Source organism: Clarias gariepinus, chromosome 26, assembly GCF_024256425.1.
Source record: "Clarias gariepinus isolate MV-2021 ecotype Netherlands chromosome 26, CGAR_prim_01v2, whole genome shotgun sequence".
Taxonomy (NCBI): Eukaryota; Metazoa; Chordata; class Actinopteri; order Siluriformes; family Clariidae; genus Clarias; species Clarias gariepinus.
The window spans coordinates 11,344,059-11,369,260 of record NC_071125.1 but is presented as its reverse complement, the minus strand read 5'-3'; the positions used below and the strand labels follow the sequence as shown (position 1 = coordinate 11,369,260).

The window sequence follows — 25,202 nt, the reverse complement described above, 5'->3', positions numbered from 1 at the left end:
CCATGACATCAGGGATGAAACTGTATCAGGTTTTTAACAGATTACAATGACATAAGGAAAGTATGTATCATTAGTACTCCATTTACTTTTGCAGCAGTGTGATCAAAACTGCATCTAATTTTCCATCTCATAGAGTTTTGCATTTCACCATATAGAAGTCTGTAGAAAGGTAAATTTTAAGCTCTGATGACCAGCATGGTAGTGGTGAGTATCTAAAAGGTGTTTATACCGTATAATTAATGTCAGCCTTATGAGGCAGTCACCTGAAAGGGTTTTCTATCAATCTTGAAGTAGTTCCCAGAGATCTTGAGTACGTGTTTGGCTGGTCTTTCTTTACTCTCCGGTTTAACTTACCCCAACCATCTTAGTTGAATTTAGATCAGATGATTGTGGAGGCCAATCTTCTTGTACAAATAGCTCTCACATACTTAGAGGTGTGTTTGGGTTTATTGTCCTGTTAAAAAACAAATGATGGCCCGATTAAGCCCAAACCACATGGGATGGCATCACGGCAAAATGCTGTGGTAGCCATGCTGAATAAGTGTGCGCCACAATTTAACTAAGTCACCACAGACCATCAGTGCTTCTCCCCTATGCCTCCTAGTGGGAACCACCCATTCTGGAACCGTCTGTTCAACCTTTGTACGTCTAAGAAAGACATAGCAATTAGAACCAAAAATCTAAAATTTGCTTAAAGATAGTTTTCTACTGATCTACTTTCCATTTCTTGAATTTCTTGGCCAAGACAAAGCTCTTCTTCTTCTTGTTCTTCTGATGTAATGGTGTCTATGCTGCAATTTAATCATATCAGGGGTGTTGCAATCTATGGGGCTATAAACCAGTGGTTTCTAAAGCTGGTCATTCTAATAAACTTATCCTCTGCAGCAGAGTTAGTTCTTGGTTTTCCTGGGAAGCACCAGTTTCATTATAGAGTTCAAAGGTTTTGGCGACTGCATTTGGGGATATATTCAAGGGTTTTAATTTTTTTTAGATTGACCTACCTTTTTTTTTTAAAAAGTTATGATGGACTGTCTTTTCTCTTTACTTAATTCATGCCATAATATAGATTTGTCGAATAATTCTAGTAGCACTGAAAGGGCTATTGACTCTGTACCCACCCTTCCTCTACCCACCCTTCCTCTACCAAAGAAAAGTCATCGAGCAGCTAGTGGATTTTATCGTAAAATGCATGTCAATCTGAACGTTCTCCAATCTGAATCTATGAGTAAATAAAACCATCTGCAATGGCCTAAAATTTCACACTGCCGTCTACGACTCTAAAAGCCTGTGGCAGGGACTAAGGACAATAATAAAGAATTAAACATCAACATCCAGTATGATGAACGCGAACGTATCTCTGGCACAGGAGAAGATTATAAATCTGGAGAACTGGAGCCAAAGGAACAACCTTCACACAGTGGTTCTCAAAGTGTGGGGCACGCCCTAGTGGGGAATACAGACATGACAGGTAGGGCGCAATGAACGGGAGGGAATTAGTGGAAAATAATAGGAAAGTACCTATTTTAATCCATGCTTTTCTTTATTGACAATAAAGATCAGACACTCGAAACTAAACAATCACACGCAAAGAAATGGATCATTAATACAAGTAAATTAAAATAAAAGTGTAACCACAGTGCAACAGTTTAACGTCAGCATGTTAATTGCAGAGGAACAATATATAAGGAAACATTCGGTATTATATATGTAATTTCATTTATTCCAATATGTATGCTGATGTTTCTGTATTTTTGTTAAAAAGTAATATTCTATCAGGCAGTACTAGTCTGGCATTTCTAATTTCCAGTGTGGCAACAAAGTTGCTTTTTGATCCTTCAGGTGCTGAACAAAAGGGAAGATCAATATCACTCTACGCTTTTTGTTGGTGTGCGGCATTTTGCGATGATCCCTAAATCATTCGTTGCGCCCTAGAGAATAATGGTGTTTATGCTTTTAAACATGTATACTTTAAGGCGGATGGAGCTTAAAGACAATGTAGAGAGGAAATATATGTGAGTATCCTATTTGCGGGTTTATTTACGCAGCTATTGAATTCTAAAACTAACTTTACTGCGGACACAAACCGGGTCAGTAGCATACTGTATGTAGTGAGCATAATAACGTCAATAGATACATTTGTTACATGGCCCACAAAAAAGCACGCGATTTAGCACTATCAGCCTAATCAACCAAAAAGAAACTGATGAAGCCCATGTTGCACTTGGATTTATGTTGGGGATGGTGGGGCAAAGGAGAGACCTGTGTGTCTTAAACCGCTGGCAGCAGACGGCATGAGACCCAACAAAGTAGGAAGACACTTGGAGACGACACATCCCAGTCACGTTAATAAGTCTCTCTAATCTCTAGATAAGTGACGAAGTAAGCCTGTTATAACAATTGCACGTGTATTTTATCTGTTTTGAACTTTGTGTTATTTGATCTTATTGGTTTAGAAACTGATATTTCAATAAATAGTAAACTTGGCCGATTTCGTTATCATTTTGTTGAAAAGAGGGACTTAAAAATTTGCCCACCCCCATAAATGGGAAACGACAGAAAATGTTTGAGAACCACTGCCTTAACATCAGAAAGACAAATGAGCTGATAGTGGACTTCAGTACAAAGCAGGTAAGAAACTACCAGACACCCTTGATCGAGAGCCCAGTGGAGAGGGTGGACAGCTTCAGATACTCGTGCTCACATCACGCAGAACCTATCATGGTCCTGTCACATCACCAACGTGGTGAAAAAGGTCCGACGGCATCTCTCTTAAAAGTCTATGCTAAGATGCTTAAAAGTCAATAGACTGCCCTTCAAGGTTTTTAGGAACTTTTACTCCTGCACCAGAGAGAGCATCCTGAAAGAAAACATCATAACCTGGTTTGAAAACAGCACCATGTCAGATAGACGAACTCAAAGGGTGGTGGGATCAGCTGAGCACATCATCTGTACCAAACTCCCTGACCTGCACTCTATCTACAACAAGCAGTGCTGGACCAAGGCCAGGAAAATCATTAAGGACCTCAGCCACCCCAATAATGAACTGGTTCTCTCTGTTGTAGTCAGGAAAGCGATTTCGTCCCTGAAGGCCAACACGGAGAGACTGAGGAGAAGCTTCTTCCCACAGTCTATATGGACTGGCAATCATAACACCACATCCTGTAGGACTTAACTGTCTACAATTTTATTACTCATGACGATGCACATTAAACATTAACTCACATTTGCACATTTTGCACACCATGGAACTTTGAACTTTGTTTTTCACATTTTTCTGTATGTTGTCTTGCTCATAACTGGACAAGGTATATCATAATTCCATTTCAATTCTATTTATTATACATGTATTATAATATAAATTTTTACAGCTAAAAGTTTTTCTATATTTGGATTTTTTCCGTCTTATTTCATATTCTTATTTGAAAACTACAGTGAAACCTCGGATTGCGAGTAACGCAATTTGCGAGTGTTCCGCAAGACAAGCAAAGATTTTTAATTAATTTTGACTTGGAAAATGAGCAAGTCTTTGTGTACAGAGTATAATTTATCACGCATGCGCTTCTTTTTTTGATGCCGAGCGCCACAAGATCATAACTAAGCCAATGGTTTTTCTCTCTCTTGCATTGCAGAATTGTGGGTAATCATCTCCCCTGCTGGGTCTTAGTACTCGTCTCTTACTGGTATTATCAACATTCGTGCACGCGTGTACTGTTTACTTTAACACTGTGTGTGTAAAACATTTTATTTTGTTTGTAAGTACGTGTGTACAGCGCGCATGTACTGTACTGTTTCTTATAACACGCGTGCGTGCGCTGTGTAAAGCAAAAGAGTCTCATTACAGAGCTTAACCCTCAGCCCGTCGTTGTGTGCGCGCGCATAATTTGACACCGTGCCGGGTCACACACTCTCTCTCATCTTTAGTGTGGGGAGGGGAGGGGGTGCTTCACACACACACAAACACGCACACATAAAAGGTGAGAGAGAAAGAGAGAGAGAGAGAGAGAGAGAGAGAGAGAGAGAGAGAGAGAGAGTGTGCGCGTGTGTGTGAACCGGCACGCCGCACACACTGCTCTACACAGAAACACTGCTCTTTTTACGATTCTTTTCAAAGGTAAAGAGCAGGTTCATTTGTTTTACAGCAGTGATTTTGTTAGTATGCGCATACACGAGTGCGTTAGCGATGTTCCTTGCTAATTTTTCAGACAAAACAGTCTTTCCGTTAATGTCTGTGTGTGTGTGTGTGTGTGTGTGTGTGTGTGTGTGTGTGTGTGTGTGTGAGGAGAAAGGTTTACTGTGTAAGATGAGAAGGGGGAGACGGGAAGGGCTAAATGTAAGAGTCTCCTCTTACATTAGCTTTACACACACACCGCGCCTGCGTGCATAAACGGAAACACTTATCTGTCGGGATTTATTTAATCTTTTTTTTTTTTTTTTTAAGTTAAAGTGCAGGTTAATTTGTTTTATTTTTACTTTATATTCCGTATTGGTTATGGTTAATTGTGTATTTTTTGGGGGGCTGTGGAACAAATAATTTGAGTTTCCATTATTTTTTTATAGGAAAATTAAATTTAGTTTACAAGTGTTTTGGAATACAAACCTGCTTCCGTAAAAAATTATGCTCGTAATCCAAGGTTGCACTGTATATGTAACTGTAAATGTATATGTAATCTAGTGTTAAGGTTACTAGCGATCATAGATTTTTCACTTCATATCATACTGTGTATGACTATGTGACAAATAAAATTTGAATTTAGATTTGATTTCGACACGAATATACTGTACAATATAAAGCATACCCATCCACTTGATTAAATCACTGTCCCCGTTTCCCACACTGCCATCATGTGGCCAAAAACCATAACCACGCCTAAGGAAATGAATCTCACATGTCAAAAATAACAATGTAAGCCTCTCTGGATAACGGCATTTGCCAAATTCCCTAAATCTTAAAGAAATGTGACATTTTGCAATAGCCAATTCAAATTCTAGACAATTATATATTTTTTGCTCAACATAATTTATATATTTTTTTCTAAAAACAATTGGAACAATTTCACAAAGAACAAAAAAGCAATGAGCTGCATCATCTCCATTCGTACACCTCACAGCAACAAGCATTCATCCAAATCACAGCTTTTTAGAAACAATATTTTCTGATCAGAGAAAAAGAGAAATGTTTGCAGATACAAGTGAGAGATACAAACATCTGCAGACAGTAGGGCACAAATGAGCCCCAAAACTCCATACCCACAATCATGTATGGCAGTAGGAACATTCTCAAATGCTGCTGCCTCTATTAAATGGTAATATTTAATTACAAAAAGTGTCAGATTACTTATTTCTCCCCACTCTATCTTTAAACACTGCCAGGACAAAAAAGTCACCATTTCAGAAAAGTCTAATTATAGCATGAATGAAATACTGGAATTGTGTTAGGAGCTGCCTGATGCATTTCCACATGTACAGTGCGATGAGAACTCAGAAATGGACTGGTGGCCAAAAAGAAAACTGGGTAGGCAAAAGAAAACTACTTGTTACTGACTACTTTAGGCTTTTTTTTTTGGCACGCAAATCGGCCACCACATTGCATACCATAGTCAAGGCTAAATGTGGTCAAATAAAATAATTATAACATTACAACATTTTTTTTTGCCAGACCATGCATTTCCCAGTAGTTTTCCTGTTGACTGTTACCCCTATAACATTTTAACTACATGTACTCCTGTACACCGTCTTTATGTTACATGTGTTTAATGGTTGTGAAAGAAAATTACTTTACAAATATTGTGTAAGAGTGAAAGAAAACAGACCACAATTTCTTCTTCAATGTTCTTTAGGGAAAGACAGTTCTGCTCCAGCTGACCCAACTGTTGTACTACAGCCTTCTGGAAGCATTCCAAATGAATAAGCCTTCATGAAAGAAATAGAGCACTGATTTACATAATCAGTAGGGTATCATTTTACATCCATGAACATCACAAAAAGTTTATCTAGGAACTACAGTAAATAATTAATCTGTCAACTCTTAACTGAAGTTTCGTCAGAAGACTGTACATATTAAAAATTATGAAACAACAAGAAGACCAAAAGGACATTGTGAAAGAGACTATTTTGCAAATAGAAAAAAAGAGGGAAAACTAACTAGAGCTGGTACACAAGCAGTGGATTAAATAACTTTTTAATTAACCTGATATTACCAAAATTCAGTCTCAAAGGGGCAGGCATAAAGTCGTCATAACCCCAATTTAAGAGCAGAAATACAGAGGACATGGGATTTTAATCACTCCTCCAGAATATAAAGACCAGAATTTTTTTTAAAAGTTCTGGAATCCAAATTAACCTTTACCGAAGTAAGGGAAAGGCTACAGAGTTGCAAACCAAATAATCTGATTGATCAATGATGTCATTAATCTGGGCCCGTATTCACAAAGATTCTTAGAATTCTCTGAGAGCTCCTATCTTAGCCTAATAGTCCTAGCTGGGAGTTTTAGACAAAGTGATTTAGGAAACTTCTCAGAGCAACTCTGTAGAAGGAAAGTACAAAAAACCTTTATCTTAGAGAGCAGGTGTGGTTGGCCCCGTTGCTAGGGATGATGCAGCAATTCAAGGACTGTGATTGGTTGATAAATTCTGTAAAGGTCTTAAAATGTGCTCTTGTAAAAATAGAATATTTGATAAAATAGACAGTGAAATTAATGTTTGTATATAAAAAAAAAAAACCTGTATAATTTATATAGGCCTAATACTACAGGCTACATATTTTAAAGTTAATTAAAACCACAAAATGTTGTAAATGTTTTTAAAACAAACAATTTCCCTGTAATAGTTACTATATTTAAATTCTTACATTTATTTACCAAACTGATTTTATTTCTTGAAATCCATTTTATATTGATGGGAGCAAAATGTCTCACCTTTTACCAATTTACATGATTGCAGGACAGTCTATTTAAGTTGCACTTTTGGAAGGTATGTAGCCAACAACTCAGAGAGAAAACTTAAGAAGCCTTGTGAATACGGGCCCGGAAAACAATTAATTGAACAAGCTTGGTAGAGTTAGCATCATTTTGGTGTTTTCTGTCAATTGCTGACTTGATCCAGTTGCTGCAAGCAAGGGATATGCAACCAAATATTAACTGTTACAGTGGAACCATGGAGTCTGAGTAACTTGGTTTGCGAGCAGTTTTCAAGATGAACAAAATTTTGCAATAAATTTTAACAATAAACGAGCGAGGTCTTGATATACAGTTAAAACCAGATATGTACATATTTACATCAGGAAAAAAACTCTTTGCTGTCAAAGATTAAATCAGAGTAAACTTTGTTTTAGATCAAAAAATAAAAAAAAATTGCATTTGTTAAATGTCAGAATTAAGCAATGGAGGATTTATTTTTAAATTACTTTTATTAGTCAAACATTTTACACACTTCCTTACCATTGGTAAAATTGCCCCGAAACTGATTCTCCTGGGCCAAATGTTTCGGGTATCCTGCCACAAGCTTACAATAGGTCTACAATAGTTTGCTGAAATTTTGGCCCATTATTCTTGACAGAACTTTAATCTTGCTTTCACTCACCTTTTTAATGCTGCTCCAAATTTTTTATGGGATTAAGATCAGGGCTTTGTGATGGCCACTCCAATACCTTGACTTCATTGTCCTTAAGCCACTTTGCAACTAATTTGGGGTCATTGCATTTGTGCTAAAAGCTTCCTGGCTGATGTCTTCAGATGTTGCTTTAATATATCTATTATTTATAAGTGCACCAGTCTCTTCTGCAGCAAAGCTTTGCCCTCTTTCCACCAAATATACCGTTTATCATTATGGCTGAACAATTACATTTTTGTTTTGTCAGACCACAGGACATTTATCTAGAAATTAAGATTTCTGTTCCCATGCAGTTGCAAACTGTAGTCTGGTCTTTTTTAGGACTCGTTTTACTGTGGATAATGACACTGTCTTATCAGGTTCAGCCAGCATCTTCACAAGGTCTTTTGCTGTTGTCCTCGGGTTGAGTCGCACATTTCACACCAAAAAAGTGATATGATTGTTGCACATTCCCATGTTTTTTTATACTTGCGCATTATTGTCTGAATGGATGAATGTGGGACCTTCAGGCATCTGGAATTTGCACCCAAGTATGAGCTACACTTGTGGAGGTCCACAATTCTTTTCCTGATGTCTTGGTTGTTTTCTCTTGATTGTCCCAAGATGTCAAAGGAGGGGCCTCTGTTTGAGGTGTGCCTTTATATACATTCACAGGTGTGACACCAATTAACTCGCATGAAATTAATAAACCTATCAAAAGCTTGAGCTCAAAATGGAATCATCTTGAGTTTTCTTTTTGTTTAAATACACAAAATTGTATATGTAATGTATGTATACTTCTGGCTTTGAGGAAAAGTAAAAAAAAAAAAAAAGATTCTCCCTCGCTCGATTCTGACATTTACCAAATGCAAAAAAATAATATTTATTAATCTAAAACAAAAAAAAAAAACTTTACTCATAGTTAATGTTTGACCGTAAAGAAAAAAGTGTTTTGTTCTGAGGTATCTGGTTTTAACTGTACGAGTAGTACACATGAGCTGTGTCTGCCAAGTGTCAAATGATCACAATTAAGTAAATGGTTCTTCTCACGGCCGATACAGGATTATGGGTAATCTTCTCCCATGCTCAGTCTTGATGTGTGTGTTACTCGTTATACTCAACATCTGTACGTTTATTATAACACAACATTGTGACCATGTGCATGCGTATAAAGCAAAAGCAAGTAACAGAGGATCCTTGTTAAAGAAGTTATGTGACACAGTAGTGCTTCCGTTAGTGTGTGTGTGAGAGAGAGAAAGTCATCTTACACAGTAGCCCCCTCCCTCCTCCTCTCACCTTCACACACACACACTAATGGAAAAATTGCTCTGTCGGGATTCTTTTCAAAAGGTAAAGTGCTGGTAATTTGTTTTATTTCAACTTAACAGCAGTGATTGTCTGTGTGCGTGCCTTAGAGACGTCATTAGAGAGGTTTCTTATTAAAGAAGTTTCCCACATAGTCTTATTATTTACTCGAGTATCCTTTTTTTTAATTATTATTTTTGTTCACCCAAAATTGGGTGGTATTCTAAATGTGCCATTTGGTAAATTGTTTCTCACATCGAGATGCGACTACCCAGACAGTTGAAGTCAGGCATTTACAAACATCTTCACCTCTACTTTATTTTAAGAATGTGAAATATTAGAATAACAGTAACAGGGTTTTATACAACAATGGTCACTCTGGCCCAACTGTTCAATTTTGGTTTCATCGAACCAGAGAAAATTTCTCCAAAAAGAAAGATTTGTATGCAGCTTGGACAGCCCATTGTCAATACTATGTCTCATTTTACTGTTAATATAGATACTTTTTTACCAATTTTCTCCAGTGTCTTTACAGAGTTGTTCTGGGACTGATTTGTACCTTTCATACCAAAGCACATTCACCTCTAGGAGACAGAATCCTTCTGGAGTGGTACATGGTATGATCCCATGTTCCATAGTGTATATACATATGTATGTAATATGTAATATTGCATATTAGTTTGTACAGATGAATGTGGTACCTTCATGTATTACATATTTAAAGTAAAATTATTTTACTTAAATATTAAAATTTAAATGTTTGTCATTACATTTAAACTAAAATTTGTAAACAATTGTTTAAAAAAAATACTTGTGTTATGTACAAATTAGATGTCTTAACTGCCTTGCTCAAACTCAAGTTTGTTGACACAAAACATAGTGTGGTTTTAAAAATTAAAATTGATTACTTCAGCAGAAGTGTGCATAAGTGACTGCAAAATATGAAAATGAAAGCTTAAATTCTGATATCAATCTTAATTTTTTATCTTACGCCTGAATGTGTACCGCATAAGTATAGCAAAAACAGAAGAATTAGCCTTGCTGTTTCAAATATATCCAGAGGGGAGTGTTTTCAATGTAGAACAAAAAACAAACTGTGGCCATATAATTACAATACTGTTGGAGGAGGGACTATGACTGTATAATGTAAATGGACTTACCTTTGATCATGAACTGTTTTTAGCAAAGATGATATAGTCTTCTGGCAGTCAGTCAAAGATCTCAGTGACTTTGTTTTAGTCTTCTTATATCTGGACTGTAAATGGAAGTGCACACTTTTTCCGCTTAAATAATGCCTATTTCAATCATTTTTGTATACACAAAGGCTGTCCTAAAATGATTACTTACAGAGAAGTATTCTCTTAGCTGAGCTTTGAAGGAATCAAAGGCAGCCATGACTCCAGAATTCAACTCTGCCTCAGATTTTTCATCCTCTCTCAGTGCTTGTGTTATGGATTCTACAAACAAATACACACTATTCACCCCCTTTATGTTTGTGTTTTAGTTCTAACTACAATAAAACAAGAATAAATTAAGAATAGACTCCTCCTTCCACTCTGCAAGAAAGAAGCAAGTCAATGGAACATATTTATAATCAAGGCATTTTGATGAAACATTATGGATTGAAAAATGTCATTTAGTCTCTTCATAGTGACTAGTTAAATAGGGAGACTACCACATTGATAGAGTTTTAAAAAAAAGATAACTAAAGCCCCCTTTAAACATGTATTGCTTTGCATAAATTTACTACAATTTAAGGGGTTAACTTCAGGTCTAAACATCTTTATGGTCATCACTAGTAAAAAAAAAAAAAAAATCAGTGATTCTGAACTGCATTCAGGAACATTAATACTGTATATAGCCACACACAGGTTACCTTTTAAAAGCTACACTTGATGCTGCGGTTGTGAAGCACGTGTCTCTCAAACACGCCAAAAACCTTGGCTTTTATAACCTCGGTCAGGTGACGTCCTCCGATGAGGTGTACCTGCAGGTTATAAATAGGACTGAACTGGAAACATCCTCAGGTCTTTGTCATCAAGGTCTGCATTTTGTGTTTGCAAGCATTTTTTCAGCGAAATAGAAAGTTATTACTCACCATAGACATGGCAGAGTTTAACAGGAGATGTGTGCATCTGTGTAAGACAAATCTCGCGGAGAGCGATCTCCATACTTATTGTTTTGAGTGTTTGGGGAAGAGCACACCATCCTCGGGCTTGAAGGAGCATGTGAGCATTGCGATCTCCTCCCTATTAGTCCTTCGTGCTCGGCTCGCCTTCTTTAAAACGAAACTGCGAGCTGTGGTGCATTCCTGGGGTTTGCATGCTGATCTGGCGGAAGCGCAGGAGACAGAATTTCTTTTCCTTTATCTTCTTTGTGCCATCGACATTGATTTATTCTAAATGTCGTGGATGCAAAGGCACAGGGTTATTTGATGCCCCAGATAGAAAAGACGCTTGCGGGCTACCTCTCTCCTGGGAAGTCATCCTCCCTGAAAAAGCCTACGCTCCCCACCAAGCCGTGTAGACCAACATCTTTGCTGGTGGGGAAAGCTTTTCAGGGACCAGGTCAAGCTGGTTCTGCTCTGCACACCATGGCTATCTTACAGGCATACCAGGCTGACCTGCTAAATGACTTGAGCACTGGTGGGGTCATCGATGAAAGGGCATTTTTGGAGTCACGCAGAGCCACAGATCTGTCTCTCTGGTCAACCAAGCAGACGGCCCGTGCTATTGGCCGCTCTATAGCTGCCATGGTGTCTACAGAGAGACAGCTGTGGCTTAATCTTACGGGCATCAGAGACAGGGATCATGCTTTCCTCCTTGATGCCCCCATCTCGCCTTCCGGCCTGTTCAGTGATGCCATTAGGTCCGTCATGAATAGGTTTCAGGAGGCGAAACGTCATGAAGCCTTTGTTAGGTTTCTTTCCCGCCATGCTCAACAGTTGGGACCGTCGGCCACCCAGTCAAAGATTCAAGATTCAAAGATTCAAAGATTCAAATAACTTTATTAATCCCAGAGGGAAATTGCTTATGCTCAGTTACAGGTGCTCACAGTTGTTAACTAAGAAAGGTAATAAAGAATAAAGGTAATAAATAATAATAATCTTAAAAAAAAAAAAAAAAAGTTCCTAAAACAGTAAGTACCATCAGAATATGACTCAAGGCCACTTTGTAAGTATTGCACAGTGATCTAGGATTGTTCATGTAATATTGTATTATTATATGTAATCTTGTATTACATATTTTATTGGAAAGTAGTATTGCAGTAATTATATTAATATGGTAAGTGATAATGTCCTGTTGTGTAACAGTTAGTGAAAAATCCACATACATGTGTGTACGAGTTACAGAGAAGAGTTGTACATTTTTATGGCCGTTGGGAGAAAGGATCTCCTGTGGCGCTCTGTGGAACACTTGATAGTAATCAGTCTCTGGCTGAAACTGCTCCTCTGTTAAGCGAAGACACTGTATAGCGGGTGAGAAGGATTGTTCAAAATGGATTGTACTTTGAATAGAATCCTCCTCTTTGCTACTACATCCACAGAGTCAAGCTCCATGCCTAGCACAGATCCGGCCTTTTTAATTGACTTGTCCAGTTTGTTCTTATCAGACACCTTAATGTTACCACCCCAACAGACCACAGTGTAAAAAATTACACTTACCACAACGGTTTATAGAACATACGCAGAATGGTGCCACAGACGTTAAAAGACCTGAGCCTTCGAAAAAGTACAACCGACTGTCCTTTTTGTAGATTGCCATTGTGTTGAGTGACCAGTCAAGTTTGTTGTCCAGATGGACTCCGAGATATTTGTATTCAGAGACCATGTCCACTATCTCCCCCTTTACAGATATAGGAGTCACAGGGGTCTTGCTTCTCCTAAAGTCTACAACCATCTCCTTTGTTTTCCTGATGTTCAGTTGTAGGTGGTTACGCTCACACCAGGAAACGAAGTCATACACCACAGACTGGTACTCCGAGGTGTCACCCTTCTTTATACACCCAACAACCACAGAGTCGTCAGAGAACTTCTGCAGGTGGCATGACTGAGTTATATCTAAAGTCAGATGTATATAGGTGAAAAGAAACGGAGACAGTACAGTCCCCTGGGGAGCTCCAGTGCTGCAGATCAAAGTCTCGGACACACAGTTCTGTAGTCGGACATACTAGGGACGGCAGGTCAGATAGTCCATGATCCACGAAACCAAGCGGGTGTCAATGTTTATGTTCATTAGTTTCTCCCCCATTACTGCTGGTTGGATGGTGTTGAAGGCACTGGAGAAGTCAAAGAACATCATCCTTACGGTGGTCCTAGGCTTGTCAAGGTGAGAGTAAGTACGATGTAGCATGTGTATTATGGCGTCATCGACTCCCATTAACGGCTGATAGGCAAACTGAAGAGGGTCCAGAGAGGACTTCACCAGGGCACGAAGTGTATCCAGGATCAGTCTCTCGAACACCTTCATAATGTGCGATGGGGGGGCAGGGGGGGGTTAGTCCAAGTACTGGAGAAACAGATGCGTCTTGAGTCGTCATTCAAAGATAGTCAAAGTCTCTGCAGTACGGACATCTAGAGGAAGTTCGTTCTACCACCTAGGTGCCAGAACAGAAAAGAGCCTAGATGAATGCCGCCCTCGATCCCTGAGAGAGGGTGGGATGAGACGAGCAGTGCTGGAGGATCAGAGGGAACCTGGTGCAGTGCGAGGTGTGATTAGAGCAGAGAGGTAAGTGGGTGCTGGGCCATTTTTAGCTTTGTAGGCAAGCATTGTTTTGAATTTGATGCGGGCAGCTACAGGATACCAGTGCAGGGAGCGGAGGAGTGGTGTGGTGTGGCAGAAATTGGGAAGAATAAAAACGAGACGTGCTGCTGCATTCTGGATTAGTTGCAGAGGACGAATCGTGGACAGAGGCAAGCCTGCCAGGAGTAAGTTGCAGTAGTTCAGTCTTGAAATAACAAGGGACTGAACAAGCACCTAAGTAGCCTATGGGGGAAAAAAATGGGCAAATTCTTCTGATATTGTAAAGAAGAAATCTACAAGATCAAGTAAGGTTAGCGATGTGTGGGGAAAATGACAGATGATCCAACCAAAAGCATTGGTTTGGGACAATTGACCTGAAGGATGCATACTTTCGGCCTAGTTCTGTCACCCGCACATTTACAAAATGTATGGATGTAGCCCTGGCTTCTTTACGACTCCAGGTCATCCGTACCTTGAATGAGATAGATGTTTTTTGACCTAGTCTCAGGAGCTAGCGCTTCGGCATCGAGATGTCGTCCTAGCTCAACTTGATTTTCTTTAGGCTGGAGACTCAACGCCACAGAAAGCGTTCCCTTTTCTACTCAAAGTATGACATATAAGTGTCACATGGGATCCGACTGCAATGCGGGCACAGCTGTCTCCTGCGCATGTCGAATCTATTCTAAACACCCTAAAGTTGTTCAAGCTAGGCCAGGAAATAACTTTTCACCACTCTAAGAGCCAGGGGATTTTATCCAAGGGCCAATACTCCGAGGCAATAAGGATCACGCACAGAGGGCTTCGTACCCTTTCTATGTGGTTTAGACCCCGGTCTCTGACTTTGGGTCCCACTATAGGTCTAACGACAGGCGTTTCCCCTCACGGGCTGTGGTGCGGCCTTAAATGGCCGCCCAGCCTAAGGGATCTGGAAAGGTCATCTCACGTGGCACATCGATTGCCTTGAAAGAATGACCATTTCTGGCCCTGAAATACTCCCTCCAGCAGTCGAGAGGCTACCATGTCCTAGCGGGCGTGGACAACACTACGATAGTCTTATAAATAATCGCCTGGGCAGACTACGCTCGCACCGCAAGGAAAGCTAGCGCACCAGGTTCTGCTTTGGGGACTGGAAAATTTCTTGTCCCTCAGGATCTTTATATTCCAGAGCATATGAATATGGGAGCAGACTTGCTGTACAGACAAGCTGCATCTTTATGCATTCCCTTCACTAAAGGAAATTATGCCCTCAAAAGGAGTGCATTTGAAAATCGGTGCATAGTAAAACATGTAGACCCTGTCCACTGCCAAACTGTTTCAGTGCTGGAGTTTCTACAAGAAAAATTACTTCGGGCTTATGCCCTAGTACACTCAGAACGTACGTAGCCGTTATTTTGGCTTATGTCCTGACTGATGGGGTTTTTTGTGGAAAACACTCTTTAGTTGCCAGCTTATTCGTGGAGATTTGCAAGCTACGTCAGCCTTTCCATCTTGCTTAGACTTTGCCAACTGGCGTGGCACAGTCCGTCTCTAGTAATTAGGGCCCATTCGACAAGGGGGCTTGCCTCATCAATTGCTCTGGCAAAAGGTGTTTCCTTGCAGCAAGTGTGTCATGCGGCAGGTTGTCCTTTCCGCACACATTTGTCAGATTTTATAGTTAGATGTCCATGCAACTCCAGGCTCGCGGGTCCTCGAGTCAGCATCCCAGAATTATGCCTAAGACTCCTTGGGGGACTGTGCGCACACTACACAACCCTGGGGGTCCAGACATTTGCAGTGCGGCGCGTTGGTATTCTCATTCCCATAGTGTTTACACGCAGCATAGAGTGTAGCTTTTGAAAGGGAACGTCTCGGGTTACTTTGCTGTAACCCTGTTCCCTGAAAAAGCGGGAACGAGATGCTGTGCTCCAATGCCGCACTGCAGGCGTGACTGGAGTTCCTTTCAGACAAAATTGACCTGAGGATGTTTCTGGTTCAGTCCTATTTTTAACCTTCAGGTGCACCTCATCGGATAATGTCACCTGACCGAGGTTATACAAGTCAAAGTTTTTGGCGTGTTTGACACACACGTGCTTCACAACTGGGGAACAAAGAGACGTTCCCATAGCGTTTTCACACAGCATCTCGTTCCCGCTTTTTTAGGGAACATGGTTACAGCAAAGTAACCCGAGATATTTTGTCAGATAGTGCTCCTAAATAAATAAATAAACAAATAAATTAAAGTTAATTAAAAAAAGTAATGAGAGGTTATGTAGATTGAGATGGCTGCATTTAAAATGCAAAGAACATTTGTCTGTTTAGCGATTGCTACCAAATAAATTTATAAATAAATTTAAGAAGGCTGGGTTTTTTATCAAAGTCAATAAAACCAATGCATATTAACTAAGGGTTGAATAAAGCTGTGCGGAAGATTTATACAAAAAATTATGCATGTTTATCATACTAAAAAAATTGTTTTCCTGTTTTTTAAAGGCCAAAATGTTAACTATTCTATGTCTGAAAAAGGCTTTAGTGTTCCTACCTTTAGCACTCTCTGGTGAAGGGGAGATGAACAGTTTTCTGGGTTTGAGTGTAGAAAATGAGAGCTCCTCATCTTCAACCTCACAACTTTCATTCAGGTCTGTTTAATAAAGATTTAAATTATATTCAGAAAAAAGGCAACACGAATTAGCTTTTTATTGTTGTCTTAGCGTAAAGTATGAAACAACTACACGAAACATACCTGCTGATGCTAGTGGTTCTTTGCGTAAAGGCATAAATGGTTCTTCATCTATAGTGTATTCCTAATAAAAATAAAAGTTAAAAAGGCTGTAGCAATGCAGGAGATGAATTTGTTTAGAGGAGTGATTCTGGTAGTGAGTGAGTGAGTGCAAGTCATCCTACACAGTAGCCTCCCTGCTCCTGCCCTTGCCCATCACGAGTCACTTTTTTTAAAGGTAAAATGCAGGTTAATTTGGTTTATTAATAAGGAAAAGTGAAAAAAATTAGACAGCTTCTCAGGAGACTAGAATACCATATGATACTAGCCTCAGGGAAATGCTAGCTAGCGGCAGACAATCTGCAACCAGATGACTCCCCCATCGAGCATAGAAGAGAAGCGGCACAGTCACTACAGTTGTTTTCCAATAAGAAGGTGCTGTCCCCCCCACAAATTTCCAACTTGCAGATAGCCAAGCCGCTAAAGAAAAAAGCTTAGAATGACTCTTTTTGTATAAACATTTACCCGGGATGTGGTGGATAGCTTTCTGCCAAATGGACAATCCAACTGCACATAACTGTTAAGTGTAATTTTAGTACCTGGGTTGATGGCTGTGAATAACATCCACATTAACCCCCAGCACCCAGTGTTTTCCAGCATATTACACTGCCTCTGCTGGCTTTGCATACTGCAACCTAGTTACATATCTTCCCACATACTGTACGTGAAGCATGCATATTAACAAATATTTAATCATTAAAAATAATATCACATTAGTATGAAATAACCAAAATAAGCAGCAAAAGCCACCCCTTAAATATGTGGAACTGTGGTTGCAAGTCACTCTTTACTGTTGTGTAGATTTCACAATGAGACACTACTGTAGAAAAAAATATAAAATACCTTATTAGATTCAAGAGGTTTCTCCATTGAAAAAAAAGGTTTATTGTCTTGAAACCCTGCATTTGTGGGGTGGGGGTTGGTTAAAGAGAGAGAAAAAAAAGAATAAATCCACTGTACATTTGGCATTTTATCCTACTAGGTTTAATACTAATCTGATACAGTTGCATATAATTAAAATCTAAAAATTTTCACATTACTAGACTAAAGAACAGCTTCCAGTCCTATGAATTACAACAGGTATACTGCTATATGCTCAAACACCAATTTTTACTTAGTCAATATGTCCTTAAATACTCTGACATTGAGACAATGTTAGATATATATTTCATTGCATTAAATTCCTTTATTTATTTATTTATTTATTATAACAAAGTAGGGATGAACAAATGCCAGTAACATTATGTTGATTACATAAATACCTTGACTTCCACCGAGTGTGTTGATGCATTGTAATCTTTGCTTTGTCTTTACTTTTGCCATCTCATGATGGAATACAAGAATTTATCCCCGAATATTCAAAGCTGATTGTCCGATAAGCACATTGGCAAGTACAGACATAGCGATGTACAGTTTGAAATAATTGCCTACATAGATTTTATGTTGAAAACTAAAATAAATGCATGAGCCTTACTGAGAGGTTCACAAACTGTTACTGAAATGAATGTAATTTAAAATCATAAATGTATACTTAGCAAAAAAAGAAACGTCCTCTGACTTTCAACTGCTGTTTTTACTTTCAGTAAACTTAATGTGTAAATATCTGTATGAACACTAAAAGAGTCAACACCATAAGACATAAACTAAAAATGTTTCACAATGTGTCCCTGAATGAAGGGAGGCTCAAAATCAAAAGTACCAGTCAGTATCTGGTGTGGCCACCAGCTGCTTGAAGTACTGCAGTGCATCTCCTCCTCATGGACTGCCTATTGTGGACAGTCTGAGCACTGATGGAGGGATTGTGTGTTCCTGGTGTGACTCGGGCAGTTGTTGTGGCCATCCTGTACCTGTCACGCAGGTGTAATATTCGGATGTACCGATCTTGTGCAGGTGTCTTCCACTGCAAGGAAGATCAGCTGTCCTTCCTGTCTCCCTGGAGCGCCGTCTTAGGCGTCTCACAGTGCGGACATGGCAATTTATTGCCCTAGCCACATCAGCAGTCCTCATGCCTCCCTGCAGCATGCCTAATGCACATTCACGCAGATGAGCAGGGACCCTGGGCATCTTTCTTTGGGTGTTTTTCACAGTCGGTAGACCAGTTCTCTTTAGTGTCCTGCGTTTTTAGAACTGTGACCTTAAATGCCTACTTTCTGTAAGCTGTTAAGGTCTTAACGACCATTCCACAGATCCATGTTAATTAATTGATCATGGTTAAATGAACATGCATGGAAAACATTGTTTAAACCCTTTACAATGAAGATCTGTAAAGTTATTTGGATTTTTACAACATTATTGTTGAAATACACAGTCCTGAAAAAGGGACGTTTCTTTTTTTGCTGAGTATATATGGTAAAATAAAATTTATTTTATGGCAATTACAATGGCAATATTTATTTAGTAAAAAGATACCCACATACATACCCCACACTGCCTTGGGACTTATTTATTTTTGATAAGTACTTATTTTAATTAGGCAATACTTAAAAGGTTAAACATTAAAACTATGGTTCCCATTTACTGGCATGTTAATTCAATTAACATTCATGATTAACTGTGAATAATAATAATAATAATAGACTTATCAAATAAAAAATAATTAGGTGCATCCCTAAAATTTAGTAATTCTTAATGTTTATTTAATGTGTAACATTGCTTAATAGGGACAGAATCTTGCTGGACTAGTACAATGACGGTGCCTGTATTCATGTTAACCCAGGTTATCCAGGTTAAAAAAAAAAAAAAGGAAAGTGAAGCAATTCAATGCATGCACACAAAAGGAGGACAAAAGACCCATCATCTGGCAGCTGCTTCCAAATACCACGCACAATAGATGTACCAAGTACCAATGAGGAGACAACCTTTTATGTAGGTAAGAGACATTCAAAAACAGTTTATCTATGGCACAACCAGCCCATATTCCCACAATACTTCAACATAGAGTTTAAAAGCAGACACAGAAACTCACATATCAAGCAACACAAGGAATGTATGTATAGTGTTCTAAACACATGTGTGACACCCTGTAAAAATACAAGGGACAGGCACATTTCAAGATAGAGAGTCTTATATGCCACAGTGACCTTTGTTTGGGCCCACAGTTTAATGCACGCAGGGCGTTAAATCAAAAGCCTCGGTCTCTCCGAGACTCCTTGGACAGCAAGGCACCTATTTGTTTGGAAAAAGATTTATTTTTATTCTGCCATAGGCACTTCCATTAAGCTCAACCACTGTCTTGTCAATTTGTTACATATACCGTACACCCAGGTATATTGATAGCCACCCAAGTACATTTGCTCACAACTTTTAAAAACCGGTCCAGGAAAGCAATATAATCGATTAACTGGTAGAGGACAGTTCCCTCTCGCTCTACTTCTCCTATACATGTTTTTATCATGCCATTGCGACAGGAGTACACTTAGCAAACATGTCCTCAATCTACCCACATGATAAATGCAACAGATGCAGGCTGCTGAAAAAAATAAGTATGTACTGCCAGTTGCACACACTTTGCAGACAAACAGTTTTGCACAGTAAACGGGCCAAAGGGGCTGGGAGAGAGGTACAGTACAGGAAGCAAGAGAAGCATTCTTTAAAGACAGGGCATGATGAATATTACAACAGGCCAGGTACAGTAACTCCTTTTCTCTTTGTTTTATTGTTCAGTGACTTTGGTAGTGTCTTAAATCTATGAAAGAAAGCAACTACTGTATGCTGTGGTGTTAGCTACAACACTACAAACAATGTCTCTTTGTGCTATGTGCCTAGCAAGACAGGCTAACTGTGTGAACGTTGGACTACTCATTTTCATGCAGATATGCATATTTTAAAGTATTTTAAGAGAATACTGTGCGAGAAAGAAACACAGCATCAAAGATTAAGCCTACCAACCCTGTCCTCAATCTACCCACATGTTGGTAAGTGAAATGTAACTTTCTGCACTAAATCCAAAGTACTTTGGATTAATTACAAAAGAACAAGTTTAAACCAGTGTTTTTCAAAACTGACCTGAAAAACAGACTAAAAGGGGAGCACCTGGTTGCATATCTGCAAGTATCAATAAATGAACTAGCACCAGAGGCATTCCTATATATGTGCAATCATTGGAGGTATTCTTAAAAAAAAAAAAAAAAAAAAAAAAATTTAATACTCTGACAAACAGCACAGACTGTACACTAAGAAGTGTTTAGTTTTTAATTTACTCTTCACATATGGGTAGATAGAGGGGAGGGTTGAATCTTGGGAAATAAAATAAAATAAATATAAAATAAATACAAATAGTGTTCATTTTTAAAATGTTTTGTTTGTTGTATGTAGATGATCAGTTTTGTGCTGGCAGGTAATGCCAGCTCGTTCCTCTGGCTAACACCACAAGTATATTTCAGACCTAAACAAAAAAATTTTATGTCATGAAGATAAAAGTTTTATATCCCATACACAACATACATGACTTTAGAGCTTCATTTTTGGAAATGAAAAGACAGTTGTCCAGATGAAAATCAACACCCTAGATAACAAGAATAAGTCACAGAAGATCATTGCTAAAAGCTTGTTCGCCGAGTGTTTTATCAAACCATATTCATTGGAAGCTCACCGGAAGGAAAATATGTGGAAGAAAAAAGTGCACAAGTAACCTCCAGTAAATGTTAAGGATGGCATGGCAAACAAATATGTCACAGAATTGGAATGCTTCACAAGGTGTGGAGTGAGGCTAGAGTTAGTAAATCAAGAGACATCATGCACAGATGTTTTCAAGACGTCTCCAACTGTTGCATCCATATTATCAAGCCACTCTGAATGAATATGAGTTGCTACAATCCAACAAGTATATTATGTTAATTTATGTTAATAATATTTATTTACTTTGAGCACTGTGCCTCTTAAGGTCTTTGCAAGGCATTGGTTAGACTAGCAAGGTTTACAAATGATAATGTTAGCTTAATCATTAGTTATTAAATTAAAAAGACAACACATGGAGACAGTATTATGCACAACCACCAACAGATCAACATACCTCTTGCTAAGAAATAAAGAATGAGCAATTATCAGCCTTGTTCAGTTTTATGTAGCAACATTCTTTTTTTGCCAACCAGATTTAAATTTTGGCATGTTACTCCCATGCTTTTGTAACGGAGTGTAAAAGACGGTTAAATTAATGCATAAATGGGGACAGCGCCATCTGTTGGGTTGGAATGGTATTTGATGTGTGGAATAAGGACCGCCCACAGCAGAGCTGATGAGACACGCTGTGGGTGAGTTGCACATTTAAAACTCTAAGAAAAATATCAGTCAAAAAGTCATTTAAAACACATGAATAACATTTTTCTTTATCCATCTGTTTGTTAACTTGTTGGGTAATTGTTAAAACTCGTTTGGCATCGAATGTGTTATATTATATTGAGTTATTTTGACTTTTTATTTTTGACTTGTTAATCTGTGTGTTATCTTGTGTTTTATGTAGAGCTGATTCTTTTTTTTGGCAACTGAGTCTTTATTTCACACTACATCCTCATTGTGCAGGTATGCTTCAGGAAATGTTCTTTTAATTGGTTAATTGGTTAAATTGTTGAGTGTTGTGCATATTATCCCTTAAAACATGAATGAATATAATTTATAATATTTATTGTAAAGAAAAAATTCCACTATACGATTACAAAGTTAAAAGATTTCATTTGATGGAAAAATTTAAATAAGAATACTGTTTAGAATTAATAAAGAGCAGAGCTGATGAGACACGCTGTGGAGCTGATTCTTTTTTTTGGCAACTGAGTCTTTATTTCACACTACATCCTCATTGTGCAGGCCACCCAGGCAAGACCGTCACACTTTACCACATTTGCAAGTAGCATGTGCAAAGAGAAGGCAGTACTGGACTCTTTAAAATAAAAGAGAGTGATTATAGAGAATGCATCCTTTGCTTATTTTTCACACAAAAAGAAACAGTAGCAAAAAAACAAAACAAAAAAAAAACACTTGTTAGGTTGTGAATAATAAATTTGAAAAATTACTGTTGACTGTTGAATAAAATATTAATTTGCATCACTTAATGTCCCTTTGAACCATCCAACTCTAAACTGAATCGACACCGAAACCATCCAAGTCCAATGGATTAACATGGGTAAAAACAAAAAGCTGATGTCTCGTCCAATCAGCAGGATGAGATTCTTCTAACAATAAGAACAAGTAACAATTTTATTCGCAAACCACACCTACCTTTTTCGGTTTGTTGATTCTTACTGCTGATTAGACAAGACATCCGTCACTCAAAATATACAGAACGTACTGCAGCCTCATGGTTATTTAAATGTATTTTCATTTAAGGATTCATTTTAGTATTTTAAGATTGTACAGCATGTCTTGAGTGACAGATGTAAACAGCGATAAGAATTTAATTTGCAAACTATGCCTACCTTTTTTGGCTGAATTGCCGTTGTGTTTTCTCATTTCGTATATTTCGTTCTCATTTGTTTTCAGTTTTGCTACAGTAGTTTGTTTTAGATTTTATTGTGTTTTGCACCTTTTGGCCACCGTCACATGCTGTATAAGATTGAATACCCTTGCCCTACAGACTGCTGTTACAAACTGGGCTGAAATGTGAAGTAGAATACTTTAAATTTGAAATTTTCCAGTCGAATGATCAAATGTATTATTTTAATAAAAAAAAAATGATTGTGACTTGCTTGAATCCAGAATGGACTCCTTGGGTTGGTGGGAAAGATCCAGATTTTGCTTCCCATCCATCACTTTGCCCCCCTCTTTCTCTAACCTGTGTTTAGGGGTTGATTCCTTTGAAAAATAAGCATCAAAACAATCACAAACACTGATATTGCTGATACAAGTGTTTACAAATGCTATGAACTTGGTTTCTATGAAACAATATTCTTAAAGAATATTATTGAATACACATATACTTAAGTGAGGTTAAGGTCTACCGTATTATTTAAACTGGCAAAAGTTCAACAATAAATGGTGAAAATTACCTTAAAAAACTTCTCTTCATTGCTACTTGGTGAGGAAAGGGGTAGTACTATGAGGCAGAAAAAAAAGAGGTAAATTAATTTGCTTTAATATTTCTGAGCAATTCATAGATTAAACAATTGCTCTTAATTTTAGTCATGGCAAAAAAAATTAAATACATTTGATTTACATGTACCTTTAAGTTTACTCTTTAGTCGTGGTTTTTTCCTGGTGTAATCACATTGGGGTTTGTGTCTGAACAAAGGTTTTTCACCAGGTGACACACAGCAGTCACTTTCAGAATAAAACATCCTAAGTTTTCTCTGGAAAACCAAAAATATACAAAAACACACAGTTGTTATATGCAAGGATTTTTTTTTTTTTTACAGAAACCTACAAAAGAATTTTAGCAACCTTTTGTGTAGATTTTGCTGCTGGAAAGGACTTAACAGAACTGGTAGACCTATTGCGGCAGGGGGGGAATAAAGATTGCAATTAAAAATCAGAAAATTTACCAGTGAATAAAAGGGAAATAATCAGTGAGGGGAAAAAATCCACTAGCTCCATGCATAAATGTTTTGTTCAACCTCAGTGGAGTAAAAAATTATTCTTACCCATTAGATGAGACTGACTGACTGAAGACAATACCCTTTGCGTTCGCAACCTGAACAACATAAATCTCTCTCAGCATGTTTTAACAAAGTAATAAACATGCTACAATGTGCTAAAATAGTATAAAAGTCAGTTATAGCCATTTAAAATCTAATAAATAGAATTACAGTAAATTAGATAATTTTCTGGGCACATAAAGTGGTTCATCTGTTATCAACACAAGATCTCAGCCAAAAATGTTTAAGCCATAAATAATAGAAGTAAATAATGCACTTTTCAAAACGTACCTATTTTGATGTGCATCTATACCATCTCTCAATGGCCAGTTTGAGCAAGACTGAGACCTAGCCCACAATTACTAACAGTTTTATGACAATACCCAATTGTTTGCTTGCTGCAATATGTTCGGCCAATGGTGGCCATGGTTATTTAATTACATTACCATAAATCCACACAGAGGTTAGCACATACAGAAGATACACCACAACAAATTCCAGCTTCAGGCTGATGGTTGCTGAGAACCTGTCTCACTGTCTAAAGACGTCTCAGCTGAAAAATCTTAGCTCCAACCATTTTATTAATATGCCCAAACTGTGCATGTGACATCAGAAGGTTGTCTCACCTATGCCTTTCATGTTTCATACAAATTTATATTTAAAAAAAGTCAGTAGTTACAGCTATTTGAGTAAATAAACCTGACTTGTTAAAATTAATTAATGGAATTAAAGTACAATGGAAAAATCACTTTTAGGACTCATTGTTTATGAGATGTGGACCAAAAAAATTAAGAGTTAAATTATTTTTGATTAAAAATTATGTCAAGGTTTTCAACCCCTTTGATGTGTTGGTGTTTTCTGACTGAAGACAAGAGTGTTATAACAAGCGAACAATATAAGAAGTGATAAGACAAGCGAAATAGTAGTCAGGGGAGCAAAGTGGTTGGCATGGGTACCAAAGGGTTTTCATAATTTGAAAATAATGTGGCTTTTTTTCATGTGTATTTTTGTTCCATTGCCCTCAAGACCTCAAAACATTATAATATAAATTTCTTGGTGTCATGTACAGAATTTAGAGTGATATAGACACCCAGTCTCAAATGGGAAAAACAGAAATATTGGGAAAACTGTTGGTCCTCTTCTTTAGAAATGTACTGTAATAGTGATCCATTCCCGGCAGGGAGGGCACCCCTACTCAAAAAAAAGCATCTTTTGCATCCCTAGTTAATGCACAGTGGTTTTAAAATTAGG

The 25,202-nt window shown here is 38.0% G+C and overlaps 1 protein-coding gene across 1 annotated transcript in view; it reads right to left on the bottom strand.

The window, feature by feature from the left end:
• sycp2l (synaptonemal complex protein 2-like) overlaps positions 1-25,202 on the bottom strand; it is a 36,519-nt gene that overhangs the window by 3,435 nt on the left and 7,882 nt on the right. Inside the window, exons 20-30 of the mRNA XM_053487408.1 lie at positions 23,958-24,007; positions 23,758-23,806; positions 23,540-23,666; positions 23,367-23,413; positions 23,067-23,172; positions 17,236-17,288; positions 16,354-16,414; positions 16,153-16,251; positions 10,240-10,349; positions 10,053-10,147; positions 5,811-5,910 (exon numbers count right to left, since the gene is read on the bottom strand). Coding sequence (XP_053343383.1) covers positions 5,811-5,910; positions 10,053-10,147; positions 10,240-10,349; positions 16,153-16,251; positions 16,354-16,414; positions 17,236-17,288; positions 23,067-23,172; positions 23,367-23,413; positions 23,540-23,666; positions 23,758-23,806; positions 23,958-24,007 — 897 coding nt within the window. The remainder of the gene's footprint in view (positions 1-5,810; positions 5,911-10,052; positions 10,148-10,239; positions 10,350-16,152; positions 16,252-16,353; positions 16,415-17,235; positions 17,289-23,066; positions 23,173-23,366; positions 23,414-23,539; positions 23,667-23,757; positions 23,807-23,957; positions 24,008-25,202) is intronic.